Source organism: Tamandua tetradactyla, chromosome 13 (assembly GCF_023851605.1).
Source record: "Tamandua tetradactyla isolate mTamTet1 chromosome 13, mTamTet1.pri, whole genome shotgun sequence".
NCBI classification, from domain to species: domain Eukaryota; kingdom Metazoa; phylum Chordata; class Mammalia; order Pilosa; family Myrmecophagidae; genus Tamandua; species Tamandua tetradactyla.
The window spans coordinates 7,512,056-7,532,774 of record NC_135339.1 but is presented as its reverse complement, the minus strand read 5'-3'; the positions used below and the strand labels follow the sequence as shown (position 1 = coordinate 7,532,774).

The window sequence follows — 20,719 nt, the reverse complement described above, 5'->3', positions numbered from 1 at the left end:
AATTCTCAATGAGCTTGCTGGAGCTAACCAGGAGAGCACTGGGGGCGTGAGCTGCGGGTGGAAGGAACCATGTAAGAATAAGCAGGAGATATAAATGAGTTGGCAGATGTCTCAAAGGAAGGCTGGCTGTGGGCAGGACCCAGCCCATGTTCAAAAATTATTCAGAATTTCATGAAGGTGACAGCAGAGGGTCCACCCAGGCGCGGGGCCCTGTGCGGCTGCCCGGCTACCCCTGACTGCGGGAAAGTAACTGGAGCCTGAGCTCCACATGGACCCTGCTAAGAAGCTGGAATTTCACCCCGTGGGAAGTGAGAGCAATGAAAGAGTCTGAACAAGAGGGGTGTAAGCTGATCTCCGCTTCAGGAAGAGCAGCCAGGAAGCACTGGAACATTGCACAGGAGAGGGCAGGAGGAAAGGAGAAGGATGACAGGAAGGAAGGGAGGGAGGAAGAGGGGAGGATGGAAAGGAGGAAGAAGGCAAGGGAGAGAGGAAGGCCGCATTTGCTGAGCGATGTTCTCCAGTGGGGGCCTTTGTGGCATTAGTTTCTGAGGAGTTTTTATAGATTTCAGATGAAAACTCATACCCGCTCACACATGCCCATTCTGTAGTCAAAAATTTTGTAAAAGGCTATAATAACGTTTTAAATGTAAACAGTTGAACTGTTTCTATGCTTTAAGCCTCTTCATACTCTTTGATAAACTATTGTGAACAATTGTCCAGAGGGGGATATCAGGGAACGCTTTTCCAAATTTGCTGAGAACTCTTTTTCAGGCAAGCACCTCACTTCAGGAAGGGCTAATTTTTATAAATCTGTATCCTCAGTGTCTATAATATCCATAACCTTCCTCTGAGCAGGGATGGCAAATAAAGTTGTAATCTTGCTTGCCAATCCCACATTCTGTGTTATGTTGAGTGGGATTCTGAGGCTTTTTGGACTCAGCAAGAAAGAGTTCTGTGATCGAAGGACAACGTCTACCTAGAACTTAGGAGGAGAGAGTAGTGGCACACAGGCTCAATAGGTGTGGTCTCTGTCCTGGAGAAAACCTCTAAATCAACCCAAAGACCTGAGTTGGCAAGAGAGCGTCTTGTTTACAGACCTGGTTTGGTGGAACGTGAAATCCTGCTGACCAGTAGAGGGTCATCCCTAAGGAATAGACATGCATCTGGTGAGAAAGAAACACATGATTAGATTTAAGTCATCTCTTACTCATGATTTTACAAGCAAAAATACAATTAATTTCCCACATGTCAGTTCCTAACAACCATCTGAGACTCCCTCAACCTCTGCTGCTTCCTCCTCTAGAGGCTGAAATGCCAGAAATGTGCTTTCTGGCAGTGGCTGTGACCCCATTTTTGGCTAAAGACATAAGGGAAGACTGTTTGGGGGGGCAGGGGGGCAGGGAAGGAGGGCTTCAGAGAAAGCATCTGCTTGATTGTCAAAGGGAATAAATGTGGCTGAGCCTACATTTTCCCCGTTGTTCTTACCCTAACCTCTGATGTGATACATGGCGTCATGCTGCCTTTTTGTGACCATGAGGTGACGAGCACAAGGACAAAAAGCCAGCAGCTATGGAGGATGGAAGGGGAATGGTCTGGAACTTTGACAACGCTGAGCTGCCAACCAATCCCAGGACTTCTTATGTAAATAAAATCTATATCTGTGATTTTAGTCATTGTTCTGGGGCTCTCTGCTTCTTGTAGCCAAAGTCAGTTGCATCTGACCCATCATGGTTCAAACTGATTAAAAAGCAACACATTTTGTCCAGAAGAAGCATGTGTGAAGGGAATAGCATTGTCTGGCCTTTCTGAACCTCAGTTCCCCATCTTTAAAGTGTGTATTGTGCCTGAATATTCGTGAGGATCAAATTAAAAGTACCTGAGCATAGTAACAATAATAATAACAATAGTTGTTGTTATTGTTCACAGCGTACTTATAATACCCTTGGCCTTGCTCTAAGTCCTACTTGTATTAACTTATTTAGTCCTCATGACCACTCAGTGAGGTGGGTATTTTCATTATCCTAAATTTCACAAAGGAGGAAATTAAAGCAATGATAGGTTAGGGAATTTGCCCAACTTAGTCCTAAAGCCTGGACTTTAACAAGATCTGAAACAAGTCTCTGCCATTAACCACTTTGCTATGTCACCTCTAGGTCATAGAAAGTCCTCAATAAATGCCCATTTATTATAATTGTGGAGCTTCTACTACAACCAACAAGGCATATTCCCCATCCCCTCTCTTTGGGAAAGAATTTGGGGGGCTTTGGAGGGAAAATATTGAATGGATGAAAAAATGCCATATAAAGATGCATGGTTAATTGAGCAGTCCTCTGAGTTTCGTGATGTGGGTTTTATTTTTGCATTTCTGGGGCAGGGCATGTGTGCAGTGCCACATGGGCCAACTAGCTCTCTTCTTGGTCTGCAATCATACCCCAAAAGCAGCCCTCTGCTCTACTGATGAGTGTGCCCAGTCTCGAGATAACATGGTAGGAAAGTTAGTCTGATGCACCCTCAAGTGGCATCAGCAGGTCCCTTCGAGTGGTCATCCAGAAAGCCAGCTCCTGGGGCTCAGAGTGTTGGCATCTTAGACAGTTCTGGAGTATAGGAGGTAGTTTGGTGTGGGTGGAACAGGAATAGAGCATCTGAGACGCACTCAGGTTCCCGTCCAGTGCCAGAGTCTCATGATTCTCCCTAGGGAGCATGGCTGAGCAGGAAAAGAAATGCAAGCCTGGAGTGCCAGGGCAATTGCCAAGGGGTGGCAAAGCCAGCCAGACTCTGAGACCACAACTGGGCTGTTGTAATTTTACTTGGAGACATGTGGGCCCAGACATACCCAACCCTGGAAGTCACCATGGCCCTCCTGTCTGCTCCTCTGAGACCAAAGGACAAGTAGCCCCATTCTAGAAAGTGTCCTTAGAGGGGCAGAATTTTCAAATCTTCACTGTTTCCTTGGAAGCAGAAGTCATTTACTAAATGTCCAAATTGCTGTGTGCCTGCCTTATTTATTTCCTTAGAATGCCTTCTTTTTAAATTGGGGGGGGGGGGTGAATGCCTAGTAGAATTTGTTGCTATTTAGAAGCAAAACATGTCCACTGAGAGAAAAACAGAAATTACCCCTGATGCAGTCATCCAGAAATAAACGTCACAAACACCTTGGTGTATATATTTTTAGAACTTGTTTGTGTATAGGTGTTATTTAGCCACACTTTGTATACTGAATCTCTTTTCAAGTCATGGAATAAACTTCCACAGCATCATTTCATCAGTTGTTTATAGTTCATGACTATTCTTCCTGGACATATAGTTTGTTTCCAGTTTTTACTAAGGTCCACAACACACAAAGAAAGCATTGCCGCAGCTAAATAAATCTTTACTCGTGCCGCAGGATAAATTGCCAGATGAGGATCTGTTGGATCATTTTTAGGGTTTCTATGACGTTCTGCCAATGGTACCAATGTCCGACCACTTACTCATAGCTCTGGCACACTTCTTTCTGAATATTCAGAATAACCTGATAGATTAGGTGATATCAGTCCCACTTCACAGATACAGAAATTGGGTCTCAGAGACGTTGGCTCGTCCTGACTCAAGAGCTAGGTCAGGTTCCAGAAAGAAAGCCTGGAGTGTTTTAACATTCTTTCGATAAATCTGCCTCGGTGCGCAAAACCAGGCTCCTCGAGGCTGAGCTGGAAGCTGGGGGTGCCATCCCCAGCACAGGTCTTTCCCAGGGGACGGAGATGCCACACCCCCTACCTGAGACATATCTGACTTTTCATCGTCTTTCCATCCCCGGAGCATTTCAGGCGCCTTGAAAGGAGCAGCCTCTACGTGAGAAACGTGGTCTTGGAAAGAAAGGCTTCCGGCCGCGGAGAGCAGGACTGACCAGGGGCAGATCATGTAGTCTGAGGAGTCTGAAACCAAAGCAATGACCCAGAGTGTCTGCAGAGCGTCCCCAGAACTCTCCAGCAGGCCTCTTGCAAAACAAGCCTTTCGGATGGGCTGCCAGCAAGAACAGGGCAGAAGAAGAGGCAAAACCCAGATGCCTGCATGCAAGTAGGCATGTGTTACGAAAGGAGGGGTGGAAGTGGGGTGGGCTAGCACCTGCATCCAGGTCCTTCAGGGGCCCGAGTGTCCAGGTAAAAGGTACGGGGACGTCAGGTCCACCTGGAAATTAGCCCAAGCCTGATTTCTCTGGACACAGGCCTGAAAGCAGGCAGATGGCCTTCTGGGGGAGCGGAGGGGGCGCTGTAAATGTCCATCAGAGGGGATGGTGGCTCAGGGAGAAGGGGGAGACCACGCTGAGGGTGCACAGCCTGGTGTCACCTCCACACCCTGGAACCTGCCCCCGCAAAACAGCAGGTGTGGTCTTACGTGTGGGAGCCTCTACTGCCTGCACGCAGCCGGCAAGGACGGGTGATTTCTGAGTCGACATCTGGTTGCGGGCATGCAGCATCTGTGCCAATTATCCATTTAATGTCTGGCAGCTCCAAATTGCTCCATCACTACCTGCTCTGCGGGACAATTGGACCCCGCCTCCGCGGCTCCCCGTTACAGCCGGCGCGATGCTGCGCTTTCTCAGCAGAGGGCGCTGGAGGGACACTGCAGGGGGTCGCTGTTTTGCCGCACCCTGGGGTACGCGGTTCCTCGCCACAAGTCCAGAGCGTGTGGCCCCCTCCCCGCGACCCCGCGGCCCCAGCCTCGCCAGGTGACCCTCTCCTCTGGAACCCCTGTACCCTGTTCCTGCCCGCACAAACACCCCCCAGCTGCAGCCACCCTGCACCCCAGGGTGTCCCCCGTGCCCCGTGCTCTCTATACACTGGCCATCTGGCCACCCCAGGCCATCGCCTGTACCTTGTACCCCTGCTTCCTGCTTGCTCAGCGACTGCAGGCCCCCTCTGGCCCCAGTAACCGGGACAAATTCACTGCATCCTGGGGTGCATCCTTAGCCCCTCCAACTGGCTCTGAAGCCTGAGAAGTGGCCCCCTCCTTCAGATCTTGTCCTTCTTAGGGTACTGTCCGCCCAGCTCTCGTGGACGTGATACAGTCCTCTTATATCGTGTAGCTACTATTTTAGGGGAGTCCCTCCGTTCTTTGCATTAATCTCCCCTGTTTAGATGGCAGGGTGGATTGTCTCCTGCAGCACCGTGCCCACGGACTATGGGTGTCAGTCCCCGTCCTGGGTGATCGTCCAGTCGGCACAGTGTTGGGAGAGGCCAGCAAGCCGCAGCCCCTGCCTGGCCCAGCATGGACTGCAAAGTGGAAGCCAGGCCTTGTTTTTCACTCTGCTGCAGCAGCTGGCTGCGTGGGTGACACTCACCCGCTCCCTGGGGAGCCTCAGACAGAGAACAGATGGAGGAGCAGCGGCCAGAAGCCTGCTTGTTTGGGCAGCTACGCGCGTGATGGCCGGGTTACAGCCCCAAGCACGTCCTCTCACCATGGCGCAGGTCTTCCCAGAGCCGCTCGGCAGCCATGGACAGCAGTGACCAGATCTCTTCCTCCCGCAAGGCTTGTCCCCGGACCCGCAGGACACTGGCCAGAGTCACCGAGGCCCAGCTGGCACCTGCAGAGACATGCGGGTGGCAGGGCTCACTCCCCACTGGGCCCAGCAGGCTCACTGCTTCCCCATCAGGCTTCCTCTGTCCCGGCTTGGCACCCTCTTCTCAAAGCCCACATTCTCGGGACCCAGGACCTGGCACAGAGAAGTAGAATCAAGGTGCCTTGGGAGGGGCGAATTAATCAATAAATCCACTCCCAAATGCTGGGCTGAGTGACTTTGAGTCGGTAATGAATGACCAGGTGGGACCCCTCCCACAAGGGTCCGAGGTGTGGTAGACAGCTGCCTACAATTTGGTTCACATCTTACTCTCCTCCACTGGCCAGGAAAGGGGGGCTAAGCACCATTTTTGCCTCCTGTAAATGATTGTGTTTCTTCCCCCTCCAGATGCCAGCAAGCAGAATTGAATTTGATGCCAGGCCCCTGCTCTAATCATCTCTGGAATCTGCCTGAATGGGGAGAATTACTAGAAGGAATAGCAAGTCCCAGTATTTGGGGAAAGTGCAGACTCACGGAGATGCATCAAAGCTAGTGAGATGGAGTTGGGAAGTGAGGGAAGCCAGCCTTCTCTTCCTTCTCTTTGCAGAAACAGTCCTTTCAACTAAGGCTGACATGAATATTTATCCCCTGATGAGGCTGCCACTGGCTAATCCCCAGGGAGGAGAGCCCACGTTCAGGAGGAAGCTCCAGGCAGCCTTTTCCTAATCCATGCACGTCACAGCCAGAGCTCAGGGAGGGGGTGCACGCTGAGTTGGGGGAGGGGGAGGAACCACATTCTGACACCCCATCTCTCTAATCCAGCTTTCCACTCGCCAGCTGCTTAGCTACCAACATAAGCCTCTCCTGCCAGCATCCTCCTGTCTCAAGAAAAAAAGAAATATTCCCCAAGGAAAAGGCCCTGCTCCTTTATCTTGAGCAGAAACGACCTTCCCATGGTAGGTGGTAAAACCAAAGGCCTCCCCAGGGGAAGAGAAGGCACCAGCACCAGGATGGGGCAAGAAGCTTTCTGTGTGTGATGTCATTTGTCACAGGGGGTCTGGGAAGAAGGAACTGTTGTTTGCATTTGCAGACAGGTAAGCAGTGCAGAGTAACCCCGGCTACAAAGTGATGTATTGGAGGCGAACTCCAGGCCCCTCTCTTGTCTTTCTTTTTCTTTTTTACTTCTTTTTTTGTTTGTTTTTCTCATTTTCTTTCTTCAACTTTTTTTCCAACTTGCCTTGATACTTTGGACATTTCCATCCCGCCACACTTTTTTAACCCTCTTTAACCACAATGAAAGGCTACTTTTTAAAGGAAAAAACGTGGACAAGATTATGATTTGCAGATGGGAAATCTCTGAATTCCAAAGCAAGGTATCACACAAAAATATTGACTCTATTTTTTGTCCAATCACTTAATGACTTGAAAACAAAAGTATATTAAAAGTCTCCTAGGGAAGAATTCTTGATATTCTCACAAGCAGTGCAGACAACCAGAGCAATAGGCTGAGCCCCCAATCTTGGGATTTGTACATATGAAACAACCCCGCAAAGGATAGGTCAAGCCTACTTAAAATTAGGCCTAAGAGTCACCCCAAGAAAGCCTCTTTTGTTGCTCAGATGTGGCCTCTCTTTCTCTCTCTCTCTCTCTCTCAACCAACAGGACAAGCAAACTCACCCCCTCCCCCTCTCTACGTGGGACATGACTCCCAGGGGTGTGGACCTTCCTGGCAATGTGGGACAGAAATCCTAGAATGAGCTGGGACTCAGCACCAAGGGATTGAGAAAGTCTTTGCGACTGAAAGGGGGAAGAGTGAAATGAGACAAAATAAAGTATCAGTGGCTGAGAGATTCCGAACAAAGTCGAGAGGTTATCCTGGAGTTTGTTCTTACACATTATATAATATCTCCTTTTTAGCTTGAGGTGTATTAGACAGGCCAGAGGGAAGTGCCTGAAACTGTCAAGCTGTGTCCCAGTCGCTGTGTTTCCTGCAGACAAGTGTATAATGCTATAGCTTAGCAATGTGACTGTGTGATTGTGAAAACCTTGTGTCCGCTGCTCCTTTTATCCACGGTATGGACAGATGAGTAAAACATATGGATTAAAAATAAATAAAATAACAGGGGGGACAAATGTTAAAACACACACAAAACCATTTAAAGGTGAAGCAGGTGTGAAAATAGGTTTCCAGCGTTCCAGATGTTACAAGTCGGGATAAATTCGATTCACACATCAACCTGTTTTACAGGGTAGTCGGTAATACCGACCGATTCCGTGTTCTCTCCCTGCGATGATATTTTTGCATCAGTCCTTCGGGAACAGCGCTGCACACGGCTGCAGACGTTACTCTGGAGGGGTCCCGGGCCGCGCGCACGCCGGTGCGGGGAGGGCGCCGGGAGAAGGTGGCTCAGCCCCGGCGGCTCGGCTTCCCGGGCTCGGCTTGGCGGCGCCGGGTCCTCCTTTGCTGCCGTCACCGCGACCCAGCTCGGGGTTTCCGCTCCGAAACGAGACCGTCGCCGCGCCCGCCGCGCTCCCTCGACCGGGCGGTTCGTAGGTCGCTCGAGTCCCTTTCTCCCACGCTTCTGGGTCTTCCGGCCTGAGGGCGCCGGAGCGAGGAGCTGGCCGGGGTGAGAGGAGGCACCGATCCCCCGGGGCCGCCGGCGGCGGGAGCCTGAGCCGCGCCGTCCGAGGGCGAGGAAGACCGGCCACCTGCTTTTCCCGCTGCTCCTGATCGCGGGGACCCGGGAGTGGGGAAGACCTGCGTCCTTTTTCCTTTTTCGCAGGATGCCTTCCATACCACCTTGATTTCCACCGTGGGAATAGACTTGAAGCTCAAAACAGCTGAATCACAAGGAAAGAAAGGTCAAGCTGCAGATGTAGGATACGGTGGGCCGGGAGCGATTTCCCACCGTCACAACCTCCCGTACAGAGGAGCTCTGGGTATCACGCTAGTATGTGAATGACATCACAAATGGTAAAAGTTTCAAACACATCGGGAAATGGCTTAGAACATAGATGAGAGTGCCAATGAAGAAGTGGAAAGAATGTTGCTAGGTGGTGTAGTTTGCTAGCTGCTGGAATGCAATTATACCAGAAACGAAATGGCTTTTAAAAAGGGGAATTTAATAAGTTGCTAGTTAATAGTTCTAAGGCTAAGAAAATATCCCAATTACAAGTCTATAGAAATGTCCAATCAAAGGCATCCAGGGAAAGATACCGTGGTTCAAGAAGGCCGATGAAGTTCAGGGTTTCTCTCTCAAGTGAGAAGGTACATGGTGAACACAGTCAGAGTTTCTCTCTCAGCTGGAAGGGCACATGGCGAACTAGGAGTCATCTGCTAGTTTTCTCTCCTGGCTTCCTGTTTCATGAAGCTCCCCAGGAAGTGTTTTCCTTCTTCATCTCCAAAGGTCGCTGGCTTGTGGGCTCTCTGCTTCTCGTGGCTATGTCATTTTTCTCTGCTGTCTCTGAATCTCCCATTCTCCAAATTGTTTCCTCTTTTATAGGACTCCAGTAAACCAATCAAGACCCACCCAAATGGGTGAAGACATGTCGTCACCTAATCCAGTTTAACAACCACTCTTGATTAAATCACATCTCCGGGGAGATGATCTAATTACAGATTCAAACATACAGTATTGAATAGGGATTATTTTGCCTTTACGAAGTGGGATTTTGATTAAAACATGACTTTTCTAGGGGACATTCATCCTTTCAAACCAGCACGCTAGGAAACAAGTGTGATATGAATGATAAAAGAGTTGTACTTAAAGGAAAAGGAGAACAGATTGCAAGGGAGAATGGTATTAGATTTTTTGAGACTAGTGCAAAAGCAAATATAAACATCGAGAAGGCATTCTTCACAGTCGCTGAAGAGATCCTTCAAAAGACCCCCGTAAAAGAGCCCAACAGTGAAAATGTGGATATCAGCAGCGGAGGAGGCTGACAGCCTGGAAGAGCAAACGTCGCTGCGCGCTCTCCTGTTCCATCAATTGCCATCTACCACCCAGTTTTTGCTTCTTGCTGCAAAATAAACCACTCTGTTCATTTTTAACTCTAAACAGATATTTTTATTCCTCGTCTTAAATCTACCTATTTTATTTGTTCTTTCATCTGTGACTGCTTGCTGACTTTATATTTTCTTCAAACAAATAAAAAAATGTCTAGAAAAATCATATCTGTGACTTCATTTTTAAGTGTACCTTCTCAGCTCACCACTGCATTTCAGTTGCATTGTAGTCCGGTTCTTCTCATCAACATTAAAACCTATAGCAATCATTTCAACTCTATGCTGCAAATTGTTTAAGAATAAAAGTTAGAATTAACAATTTTAGGTTGTACAACAGTGGAATTTTCTGTCATGGATGATGTACTTGAGTCCCTGTAATCTATAGACATGGGCTAGCAAAAGAAACAAGCAAAAAAAAGCCAGGAAAACACTAATTTTCACCTTGACTATGTAAATGGGGTTAATATTGCCCTGTGCCTTATGTGGAAAGGAAATTCTTTGGTTTTACCTTTTTTGTTTTGATGGAAGCATGTGCAGGAGACATGTCATCCAAATACAAACTATTAAAATGTTTGTGTTTTGCTTGGCTGTAATTTTCAAAGTAGTTAATTGAGGATAAAGGGAAATGCAGAAATAACTTTGGTTTGCTGAATCTCATTTTAAGTAGCCTTGATATTTAAGATTATTCTTACTACCATTTCTTCTCCTTGGCTATGTTTTCCTTGCTTCTTCCTGCATGCTGCTTTATTTGCTTCTCCCTCCCCTGCCCCAGCCCCCCATCCCATGGTATGAGTTAGTTTAAAATGAAATAGAGAAACTAATAGGTTTGTGAGATTTAACACAAGGCACTGATTTAACTTGCTAAGTCAACTGAAAGGTAAATTCTAACTGCTTACAAATGTCAGTTAATTGGTATCTTCCCCTTGTTTGCTCTCTCTCCTAAAACTTCTGTCCCTGGAGTCCTTCATTCGCTGTTTTCCTCCTGTGTTTCTCTTCTCCTTCTTTCTTTGTTCTCCTTCTGTCTGTCCTTTGCATTTATGAAATGAGAGTTAATTGCATGCACTAGAGTTTGGAGGGTGTTGTTGTACTTCGTCTTTCTAATTAGGTGTGTAGCCTATTCATTTTCTGAGAATAAACCTCAACCTAAATTTAAGTTGTCTATTTTGGCAACTCCTCTAGCAGTTCAGTAGCCCAGTAAAGGTTTTTTGCTTTTTGTTTTTTAAAAAGCAGGGCAGGAGGAGTGAAATTTATTAACATACTTGCCAAATGTGCCAAGATTTGGCTTCTGAAGAAGATTTTTTCAGTGTTAAGTTGTCTTTACCTTAAGATTTAGAAATATTTTAGAATATGATTAAACTTAAGTCCTGTCTTCACATACTTTTGGAAAACTTGTATTACCATGATTGGTTTGAAAAAAAGGACAACAAATAGCTTTTCATGTAAAGATAAGATCTCTAGCTGTGTCTAACCTACCCCTTTTTTGCTTCATTTTCTAGTTGTCGGGTTTTTGTTTTGTTTTGTTTTGTTTTTGCCTCATTGCTTGATCATTAGGATGGGAATAAGTTAAGTTTGCTATGCTGTCAGCATCCTAAGCTGATACCTTTGTTGAAATAATTGTGAAAAGTATGATTCATTTCTAGCAGAGGCTGCGTTTAGGACAGCAGTTTCCATTGGAAAGTCCTTCTGTGTCGTGGACAGCATTTTAATGCCCTCTTGGTTCTTTTAATGCCCTATGGATGTATCTGCTCTGAAAATCCAGGAATTTTTCAGATAGTGCCCTAAAAACAATTTTATATGCCTCACTGGCTGTTATTCTTAGGTTTTCCCCTCACTTGACTTTATCATTGTTTACTTCTAATAAAAGCAATGTTGCCAAATAATCCCTTATTTTCCACTACGAAAATAATGAAATGATATTAAGCTTCTCAAAAAGTTTTAAATTAAACCTATCTTTTTTAGATTAACCTGTTGCTTACCTTTTTCTGGAATGTGGCAGTAGCTTTTTTATTAAAAACTCTCCTTAATCCTTATTAAATGCAGTGATTTGAGGTTTGAGAACTAAACACTGGGTGTTGGGGTAACAGACTGACAGTTTTGTTGTTTGCATAATTATAATCAGCATTGTCTCTAGAAAGGATATGGCTACCTTTTGTTAAATCTGCACTTTCTGCATATATATATATGGGAAATGGAGTATAAATCAACTTTTGTATCATCTGTTGGAAACATGAGTTTTATTTGCTTAATAATGGGGCTTTGCCCCTTTGCTGTAAGTCTCTTGGGATCCAGTATCGAAGCTGTTCTCATTAAATACCAAACTGTTAAGTCCATTCTCTGGAACTAGTTACAAATTTGGTTTCATATTCTACTTAACAATTTAAATAAACCAAAATATTTCAACATGGTTTACTTCTGTTCATCTAAAACCAAAACTTGATTTCCAAAAAAAAAATCTATTCTGGAGGTAGATGTACCTCCAGAATTGTTTTCAAACAAACAGAATGAAATGTCTTTTTAACTGTTTTCTTTCCTAAAATACATATAAATATCTTGGGGGAGAAATGTCTCCTAGGATGACTGACCCAGCTGGTTAAAAACATAATTTCAATATAGGAATTGTGGAAGAATGGAGGAAAGACTACCTTTTCAACAAATAGTGCTAGATCCATAGAAGAAACCATGAACATTGGCTTGAATTTCACATTATAGAAAAATTACCTAAAATGGGCAATAGATTTAATGTAAAACATAAAACTATAAATTTTAGACAAAAACATGGGATAGAATCCTGGGAATCTAGGGCTAGGGAAAGCATTCCTAGATTTAACACCAAACACATGCTCTGTAAAAGGAAAAATGGATTCATTAGTTCTCATCAGATTGTAAAATGTTTGCTTTGAGAAAGACCATTGAGAGAAAAAAGGCAAGCTATAGAGAGGAAGAAAATATTTGCAAACTACATATGCATCTGTACCTAGAATAAATAAAGAATACTCAAAACTCATCAGTAAGAAAGCAAACAACCCAATCGGAAAATGGATGAAAGTCATGAGCAGACATTTCACCCAAGAGGATAAACAGATGGGAAATAGCACATGAAAATATGTCCAACATCAGGAGCCATTAGAGAAAGGCAGATTTAAACCACAACAAGATAGCACTACCCACCTACAAGAATGGCTAAAATAAAAATCATGACAACACCAAATCCTGGCAAGGATAAAGAGAAACTGGATCATGCAAACAGTGCTGATGGGAGTAGAAAATGATGCATTCACTCTGGAAAACAGTTTGGAAGTTTTTATAAAATTTTACATGCTGCTACCATATGACTAAACAAAAGCACCTCTGGGCATTTTTCAGAGAGAAATGGAAATGTATGTTCACACAGAAAACTATATGTGAATGTCCATAGCAGGTTTATTTGTAGTATCCCCAAACTGGAAATGGCCCAGGTGCCCTTCAACGGGTGACTGGTTGGACAAACTGTGGCACATCCAAACCATGGGACTACTACTCAGCAGTAAAAAAGGAACAACTCATTGATACATGTAATAACCTGGATGAGTTTCCAGACAATTCTGCTGCATGAAAATGCCTATCCCAATAGGTTACATGATGTCTGCTTCCATTTATACAACGTTCTTGAAATGACAAATTTGGAGAAATGGAGAAAGATGAATGGTTGCCAGGAGTTAAGGGTTGGAGGAAGGTAAATAGGTGTGGTTATAAAAGGAAAACAGGGAATGCTTGTGGTGAAGGAACTGTCATATATCTTGACTGTAATGTGGTCATGCAAACCTGTGATAAAGTTGCATAAATGAAATGTGCACATGCACATAGGTAAATGAGCACGAGTAAAAGGGGAAATCTGATCCAGAACAGTGGATTGAAGTAATGTCCTGACTGGGATATTATACTATAGTTATGTTTAGGAGAAACTAGGTAAAAGAAACAAGGGACTGCTATGTATTATTTCTTATGCTTGTATGTGACTCCACAACCATCTCAAAAGCAAAAAAACTTAATAAAAAACACAATGGGATATAATTCCTAACCATACTGATGGGGAAAAATAGATCATATGCCACCATTTGTTGAATATCAGGAATGATAGACACTGTCATAGATGGTGGGTGAAAGTGTAAATTGACTCAACCAACCACTCTGGAACGCAAGTTAACATTAACTAGTAACATGAATGTATATGTAAAGCACACACACACATGCAGAGAAGTTAGGGACTTCTCCATCCTGGTTAAGGTCTCTCGGGCTGGCAAGTCATTCTTGGGGTTAGAGACTCACACTAAAAAGCATTAAGTTGACCCCCTGCTTCCCGCCATATATAAAAATTACTTAAAATGGGTCAAAGATACAAATGTAAGAGCGAAAAATATAAAACTCTTAGAAAAAAATGTAGGAGAAACCTACATGACATTAGATTTGGCCATGGATTCCTAAATATGGCACCAAAAGCATGAGCAACCAAAAAAAAAAATAGATAAATTGGACTTCATCAAAATTTAAAACATCTAATCTTCAAGAAAACTATCAAGAAGTGAAAGACAACACATAGACTAGCAGAAAATATCTGCAAGTCGTGTATCTGGTAGATATTTAGTATTGAAAAATATACCAAGAATTCTTATCACTCAACAACAAAAGATAAACAGTCCAACTAAAAATGGGCAAAAAATCTGAATGGACATTTCTCCACAGAAGATATAAAAATGGCCAATAAGCTCATGAAAATCTTCTCAACATCATTAGCCATTAGGGAAACACAGATCAAAACTGTGATAAAAAACCACATCACATCTAAAAAGACAGCTATAATTTTTTTAATGGACAATCCTAAGTATCAGTAAGGATGTGGAGAAATTGGAGCCCTCATACATTGACTGATGGGAATGTAAAACATTTAAGCCACTTTGGAAAATAGTTTGGAAGTTCCTAACAAAGCTAAACATAGAATTACCATATGGCTTGACAATTCCATTTCTGCTCAAGAGAAATGAAAATGTGCCCACAAAAAATGTATGCAAGAATGTTCCTAACAGCATTCTATAGTAGCCAAAAAGCATAAACCACCCCAATATCCATTAACTGATGATGGGATCAACAAAATATGTTATATACATGCAATGGAATATTATTCAGCCATGAAAAGGGGTGAAGTGCTATAAGAGGGTTGAACCTTGAAATTATTATGCTAAATGAAAGAAGCCAGTTGCAAAAGACCACATATATGACCACAAAATACCATTTATATGACATATCCAAGTCCATAGAGACAGAAAGTAGATCCGTGGTTGCCAGGAGTTTGTGGAGAGGCAGGAATAACTGCTAATGAGCACAAGTTTTCTCTTTGGGTGATGAAAGCATTCTGGAATCAGTGAAGAAGATTGCACAACTGTGTGAATATGCCAAAAACTTCTGAATTATACACTTTAACAGTTTAATTTTATGGTATGGGAGTTACAGTTTAATAACTTTTGTGAAAAAAGAAAAGATGGAGGGATGCTTCAGCTTGCTAAAAGTGCCGCAAAGCAGTGTACCAGAAATGGGTTGGCTTTTACAATGGGTATTTATTAACTTATAATTTACAGTTCTTAGGCTATGGAAAATGTCCAAATTAAGGCGTCAGTAAGAGGATACCTGGACTCTGAAGAAAGTCTGCCAGCATCTGGGACACCTCTGTCACACTGTTAACAGATGGTGGGATAAACAAAATGTGTTATATACATGCAATGGAATATTATTCCATAGACACATGGCTGGTGTCTGCCGGTCCTTTGCTCCTGGATTTCATTGCCCTCAGTTCTGGTTCCAGTGGCTTCTTCTGTGTTTCCTCTCTTAGCTCGTCCAGGGCTTTTCTCTCTCAGCTCCTCTGGGAGCTTTTTCTCTCTAAGCTCTCTCAGCTTTTTCTGCTTTTTATCATCTCATAAAGGACTACAATAAAGGATTAAGACCCACCTTGAATGGGCTGGGTCACATCTCAATTGAAATAACCTAACCAAAATGTCCCACTGACAGTAGGTCTGCACCTACAGCAACATAAAAAAACAATATGGCCTTTTTTGGGGTACATAACAGCTTCAAAGCAGCATAAGGGGAAACCTGTAGTTAAAAGAAAGGACATAGTCAGTTTTTAAAAATGGGCAAGACTTAGCTATAGAGTCTAGGGATACACCCTTGGGGGGCTAAACTATAAAGAAACAAATGGAAGTAGTGACTTAAAAAGCCAAGATAGTGGTTTTATAGGGGCAGAGAATATGATCAAGAGAAAGTATATTGAGGGGTTTCGGGAGTGGGTGGCAAAGTTCTATCTCTCGGGCTGGCTGATGGTTATAGAGACATTTGCCTTATAATGGCTCATTAAGCTACACATTTGCTTTAATGGTTTTCTGTGCCTGTGTTTTATTTTATGAGAACAAGGTTAAAATGATTTCAAACGTTGCCCTGCTAAAAATACCTTTTAACACATCCACGAAAACTGTACTCTATTTCCAGCCCTCTTCTCAAAATATGAATCCAACAACTTTCATCTAGTTGTGTTAAACTGCTCTGAAGAGTTACCCTGAAAGCCTGCAAATAGAGACTAACCATCCAAGAGACCCAACCATTCTCTTTCCATGTGAGGTAGAGAAATGAAGCATCCAACTTCTAGAGAACCAGAGAATGGATCAAGTTGACCGAACAAGCAACCCTCCCGCTTGTTAAAACTAAAGAGTTCCTTGAGGCTTGAAGTTCCCACCTTTCTTGTTTTTGGAAGTGTCACCATCACAGCTTCCATATCAAACAGCATCATCAACCCAGAAGACAATATCAGCAAGCTCTTCATCATTCTTCCCACTTAAATAAATGGTTACCCTTGTTCCAATGCACATCTGTGATCCTGAAGCACAAAGAAACGTGTACATTCCACATGTTTGCACGAACTTCCTCTGTGGCTGGCCCCAGGGTGGCAACTGTATGTAACAATCTGCCTCCAGGGCTGAATAGGTGCCTGGACAGAATGCAGATGCCTTGGAAGTATCTCAGGGGCCTGCATTTCCCCAGAAGCCCTAACCACCACCACCATGCCTGTTGGAGAGGAACAGTGGGGAGTAGGCTATCTGGGGCCACTCCAGGGACTCCAAGCCCACCAGCCCTTACGAACCAACTCAGGCTCACATACCATTGTTATCTCTATGTAATATCTCAAATTCCATTTCCAAGCCAACTTAGAAGTCCTCTGCTAACAGTCCAAGCAAACACTCTCATCATGCTTACCATCTACCAGCCGCTGTTAATTGAATCCTCATGGCAGCCTTTCGAAATAGGACTATCAGGAAGCCCATCTCACAGATGAGGAGACTGAGGGTCAGAGAGGGCTCCTGCAGCTAGGAGGTAAGCTTATGCTGCTGCTTTCCGAGAGAGTGCCGTCTACTCCCACACGCTGCTGCCTCATGGAGATGATGTGAAGTACTTTAGGGAATCTGTCATCTCAGGCTAGAAAACAGTCATCAGCCTTTCACTATTATACTGTGATGCCTCGGGGCTTCTCGCCAAGCTTTGCTAAACAGTCTGGTTGAAAAATGAATTGGCTATATTAAGAACAGAAACATCCATTGCACAGATAAGGCCAGTCCACCAGCTGGTGAGGATGCTCCAGTCACGTAGGCATGAGCTTTGGGGGCAAGCTATCCTGTCCTTGCCCTCCTCTCTCGTGCCAGCTTCCTGGATCTCACCACCATGGACTGAATCCTCTGCTGTAGTATTGACTCCATCTTCTGAAAGCTTCTGTGGTCATCTCATAGCGTAAACATCTCCTCTTCTATTTGGAGGCCCTGCTTTGTCCATCCAGGAGCATCCTCAGGCTCCTTTTGGTGAGTTCCCATGCTGGCATGCATCTTTGTCTCTGAGGGACTCCTGCAGCCCTCCACCACCAGTCTTACTCTGTCTAGAAGCTCACACTATGCCTTTAGTTTTTGGTGCTTCCCCTTGGGTCTGCCCCTTAGCTGAGCCATGGTGATAGGAGCCCTGAGCTTTAGCTGTGAGGCTATTCTGACTCACAGCCTCAGTCATACATTTATTTAACAAACTGTGATGGTTAAGTTCATGTGTCAGTTTGGCTAAGTGATGGGGTCTTGTTGCTTGGTCAAGCAATCTCTGGCCTGATTGTTACTGTGAGAGTGTTTCATAGATAGATTTGCATCTATAATCAGCTGACTGCATCTACAGCAGATTGCATCTACAATCAACAAAGGAGATTGCTCTCAGCAATGAGGGAGTCTCCTTATCCAATCAGTTGGAGAACCAAAAGCCAGAACTGCGGATTTCAGAACTAATTCCTGACTCTACTTTTGCCAGCCAGCTTCTCCCAGGAAATTTAACATCATCTTCCTCTGTGTTTCCAACTTGCAGCATGCCCTCCAAATTTGGAACTGCCAATCCCCATGATCATGTGTGCCAATTCCTATAATAAATCTCCTAATATTTACATAAGCATATGGTTCTGTTTCTCTTAGAACCCTGACTAATACACAAATTCTTATCAAGGACCTCATACATTTATGATCTGTGCTGCAAACCGAATGGATGAACAGCATTCCTACCCTTAGGAGGCTTGCATTCTAGTGGGGGCAGGGAGAAAGAGATAGACAAAGAACAGATAGATACACAAAGAAACAGAAAAATTCCATAGGATGATAAAGACCATAAAGAAAAAGCAAAATGAGGTGACGCACCAGAACATGCCTCTGAGTAGGGGACTTTAGCCGGATAACGGGGGAAGGCCAGGCTGGGGGTGGGGTGGGCTGACATTTGAGCTGTGAATGGAAGGAGGCAAAGACACTGGGCCCAGGGACAACTGTCCAGGTGGAAGGAACAACAGGTACAAAATCCCAGGGCTTGGAAGACTCTGAGAATAGAGTCTCCTGGTGTGGCAGGAACACAATGAGGGGAGGTAAGCAGGGGCCAGGGAGGGGCAGAGTGAAGTCAGACAGATGAGCAGGTGTTTGGATTTTTGCCTAGGGGAGGGAGGGATTTAAGCGGAGAAGTGGCTTGGTCTCTCTCCTAGCTCACAGAACCTGTGCAGCCCACGCTGTGCAGAGCCAGGCAGAAGCCTTTTTACGAAGCCATGTTACCGAGTATTGAGTCGAGGGAGCTCATAGTGTCCAAGGGCTGACCATCTACACACTTCATTGAAGCCCTTGCCAGTCCTGGAAGCTCAGATAGTTTTGAATCAAAAGCAAAACTCTGGTCTGCTGCCACAGAGAGCTCGTTATCCCAGTCTCCTAGTCAGCAGCTCAGTGACAGTCACTGAGCCCCAGCTTCTGCGGTTAGACCACCTACCTGAGGACATGAGGGTGCAGCTACCTGATGGCACCAGGTCTTTGCACTGTGGGGTTTTAGACACATGCCCAACACTCTCGCTACCCTCCCTGCTCCGACCTCCTGCTAAGTTACTGTTAACCACCTCTGGCCTTAAGGTGACTTCCAGTCCTCTAGAATGTTCTAGGAGACATTCCCACATTGGGACCAAGGTTGGCCCAGGTCTTGGGGGCCCCCTCAGGCTCTTCTTTGCTCTGGAGTTCAGGGTGTCACTGCACAGAGATAGGTGTGCAGGTGGCCTGGGGACACCTCTACCGGGTGGGGATGGAGACCTGGCTATGATTCCCTTCTTAAAATGCTCTCCTTGTACCTCCAAACTCCTGCTTTCCCCTTTCTCAGCCTCCTTTTACCCTCTCACTCTCCCTGAAATGCTGGTTCTCCGAATTCTGTCTTGGTTCCTGTATTTGTCACCATATATTTGATGGCTTAAAGCAACAGAAATGTATGCTCTCCTAGTCACACTGGTCAGAAGTCCAAAACCAGCTCCACTGGGGTGAAATCCAGCTCCTGGAACCTCCCGAAATCCATGCCCACACTGGAGGCTCTGGGGGAGAATCCACTCCTGGCACCTCCAGCATCTGGGGGCTCCTGCATTCCTTGGCTTAGGGCCTGTGCTGGTTTGACAGGATGTATGTACCCTAGAAAAGCCTTGTTTTCATCCTAATCCCATTTTGTAAAGGCAGCCATTTCTTTTAATCCTTACTCAGTACTGTGTATTTGAAACTGTAATTAGATCATCCCCCTGGAGATGTGACTCAATCAAGAGTGGTTAAACTGGATTAGGTGGAAGCATTTCTCCACCCATCTGGGTGGGTCTTGATTAGTTTACTGGAGTCCTATAAAAGAGGAACCATTTTGGAGAAAGCTGGAGATTCAGAGAGAGCAGAGAATGCTGCAGCACGAAGCAGAGGGTTCACCAGCCAGTGACCTTTGGAGATGAAGAAGGAAAACGCCTCCCGGGAGCTTCATGAAGCAGGAAGCCAGGAGAGAAAGCTAGCAGATGATGCCGTGTTCACCATGTGCCTTCTCACTTGAAAGAGAAACCCTGAACTTCCTCGGCCTTCATGAACCAAGGTATCTTTCCCTGGATGCCTTTGATTGGACATTTCTGTAGACTTGTTTTAACTGGGACCTTTTCTCGGCCTTAGAACTGTAAACTAGCAACTCACTAAACTCCCCTTTTTAAAAGCTGTTCTGTTTCTGGTATATTGCACTCCGGCGGCCAGCAAACTAGAACAGGGCCGTATCACTCCAGTCACAGCACTGTCTACTGCATGGAAACTCCCTCTGCCTCCCTGTATAAGGAACCTTGACTTGCATTTAGATCCACCCCCCAGGACCATTCAGATAATCACCCCATCTTAGAATTCTTCACTTAATGACATCAGCAATGTCCCTGTTTTTTGCCACATAAGGTGACATTCATACGATGCAGGAGTGGATATATTTGGGACATTGTTCAGCCTAGTACAGACCCTTTTTAATTCGACATTCTGTGTGTGGAGGCTAAAAAAAGATCTGCTCTTTGAGAGGTCGGATGCCCAGCTTACCACGTTCCCGAAGCTGCGGCCTTGGGCACCGCGCACTCACTTAACCCCTCTGAGCTGCGGCTTTGTCATCTGGAAATGGAACTGTTGAGAAGCTTTTATTAACCCGCTCAGTGCACAATGCTAAATACATGCCATTCTCCTTCTCTTTGCATCACTGTCCGTCTCCACCCAGAGAGAGGGATTTAAGCATCAGGGCTGCTGAGCAATGTCCAGCTCTGCGATCTTAGGATGTGGTGTTAATTGTTTCCATCT

The 20,719-nt window shown here is 45.0% G+C and overlaps 1 protein-coding gene and 1 pseudogene across 1 annotated transcript in view; one reads left to right on the top strand and one right to left on the bottom strand.

The window, feature by feature from the left end:
- The window catches only part of FRMPD2 (FERM and PDZ domain containing 2), a 126,675-nt gene that overhangs the window by 81,800 nt on the left and 24,156 nt on the right, over window positions 1–20,719 (bottom strand). The window contains exons 2-4 of the mRNA XM_077126488.1: window positions 5,435–5,560; window positions 3,754–3,911; window positions 1,098–1,163 (exon numbers count right to left, since the gene is read on the bottom strand). Of these exons, the coding sequence (XP_076982603.1) occupies window positions 1,098–1,163; window positions 3,754–3,911; window positions 5,435–5,560 (350 nt within the window). The remainder of the gene's footprint in view (window positions 1–1,097; window positions 1,164–3,753; window positions 3,912–5,434; window positions 5,561–20,719) is intronic.
- LOC143654502 (ras-related protein Rab-10-like) lies at window positions 5,571–18,680 on the top strand (annotated as a pseudogene).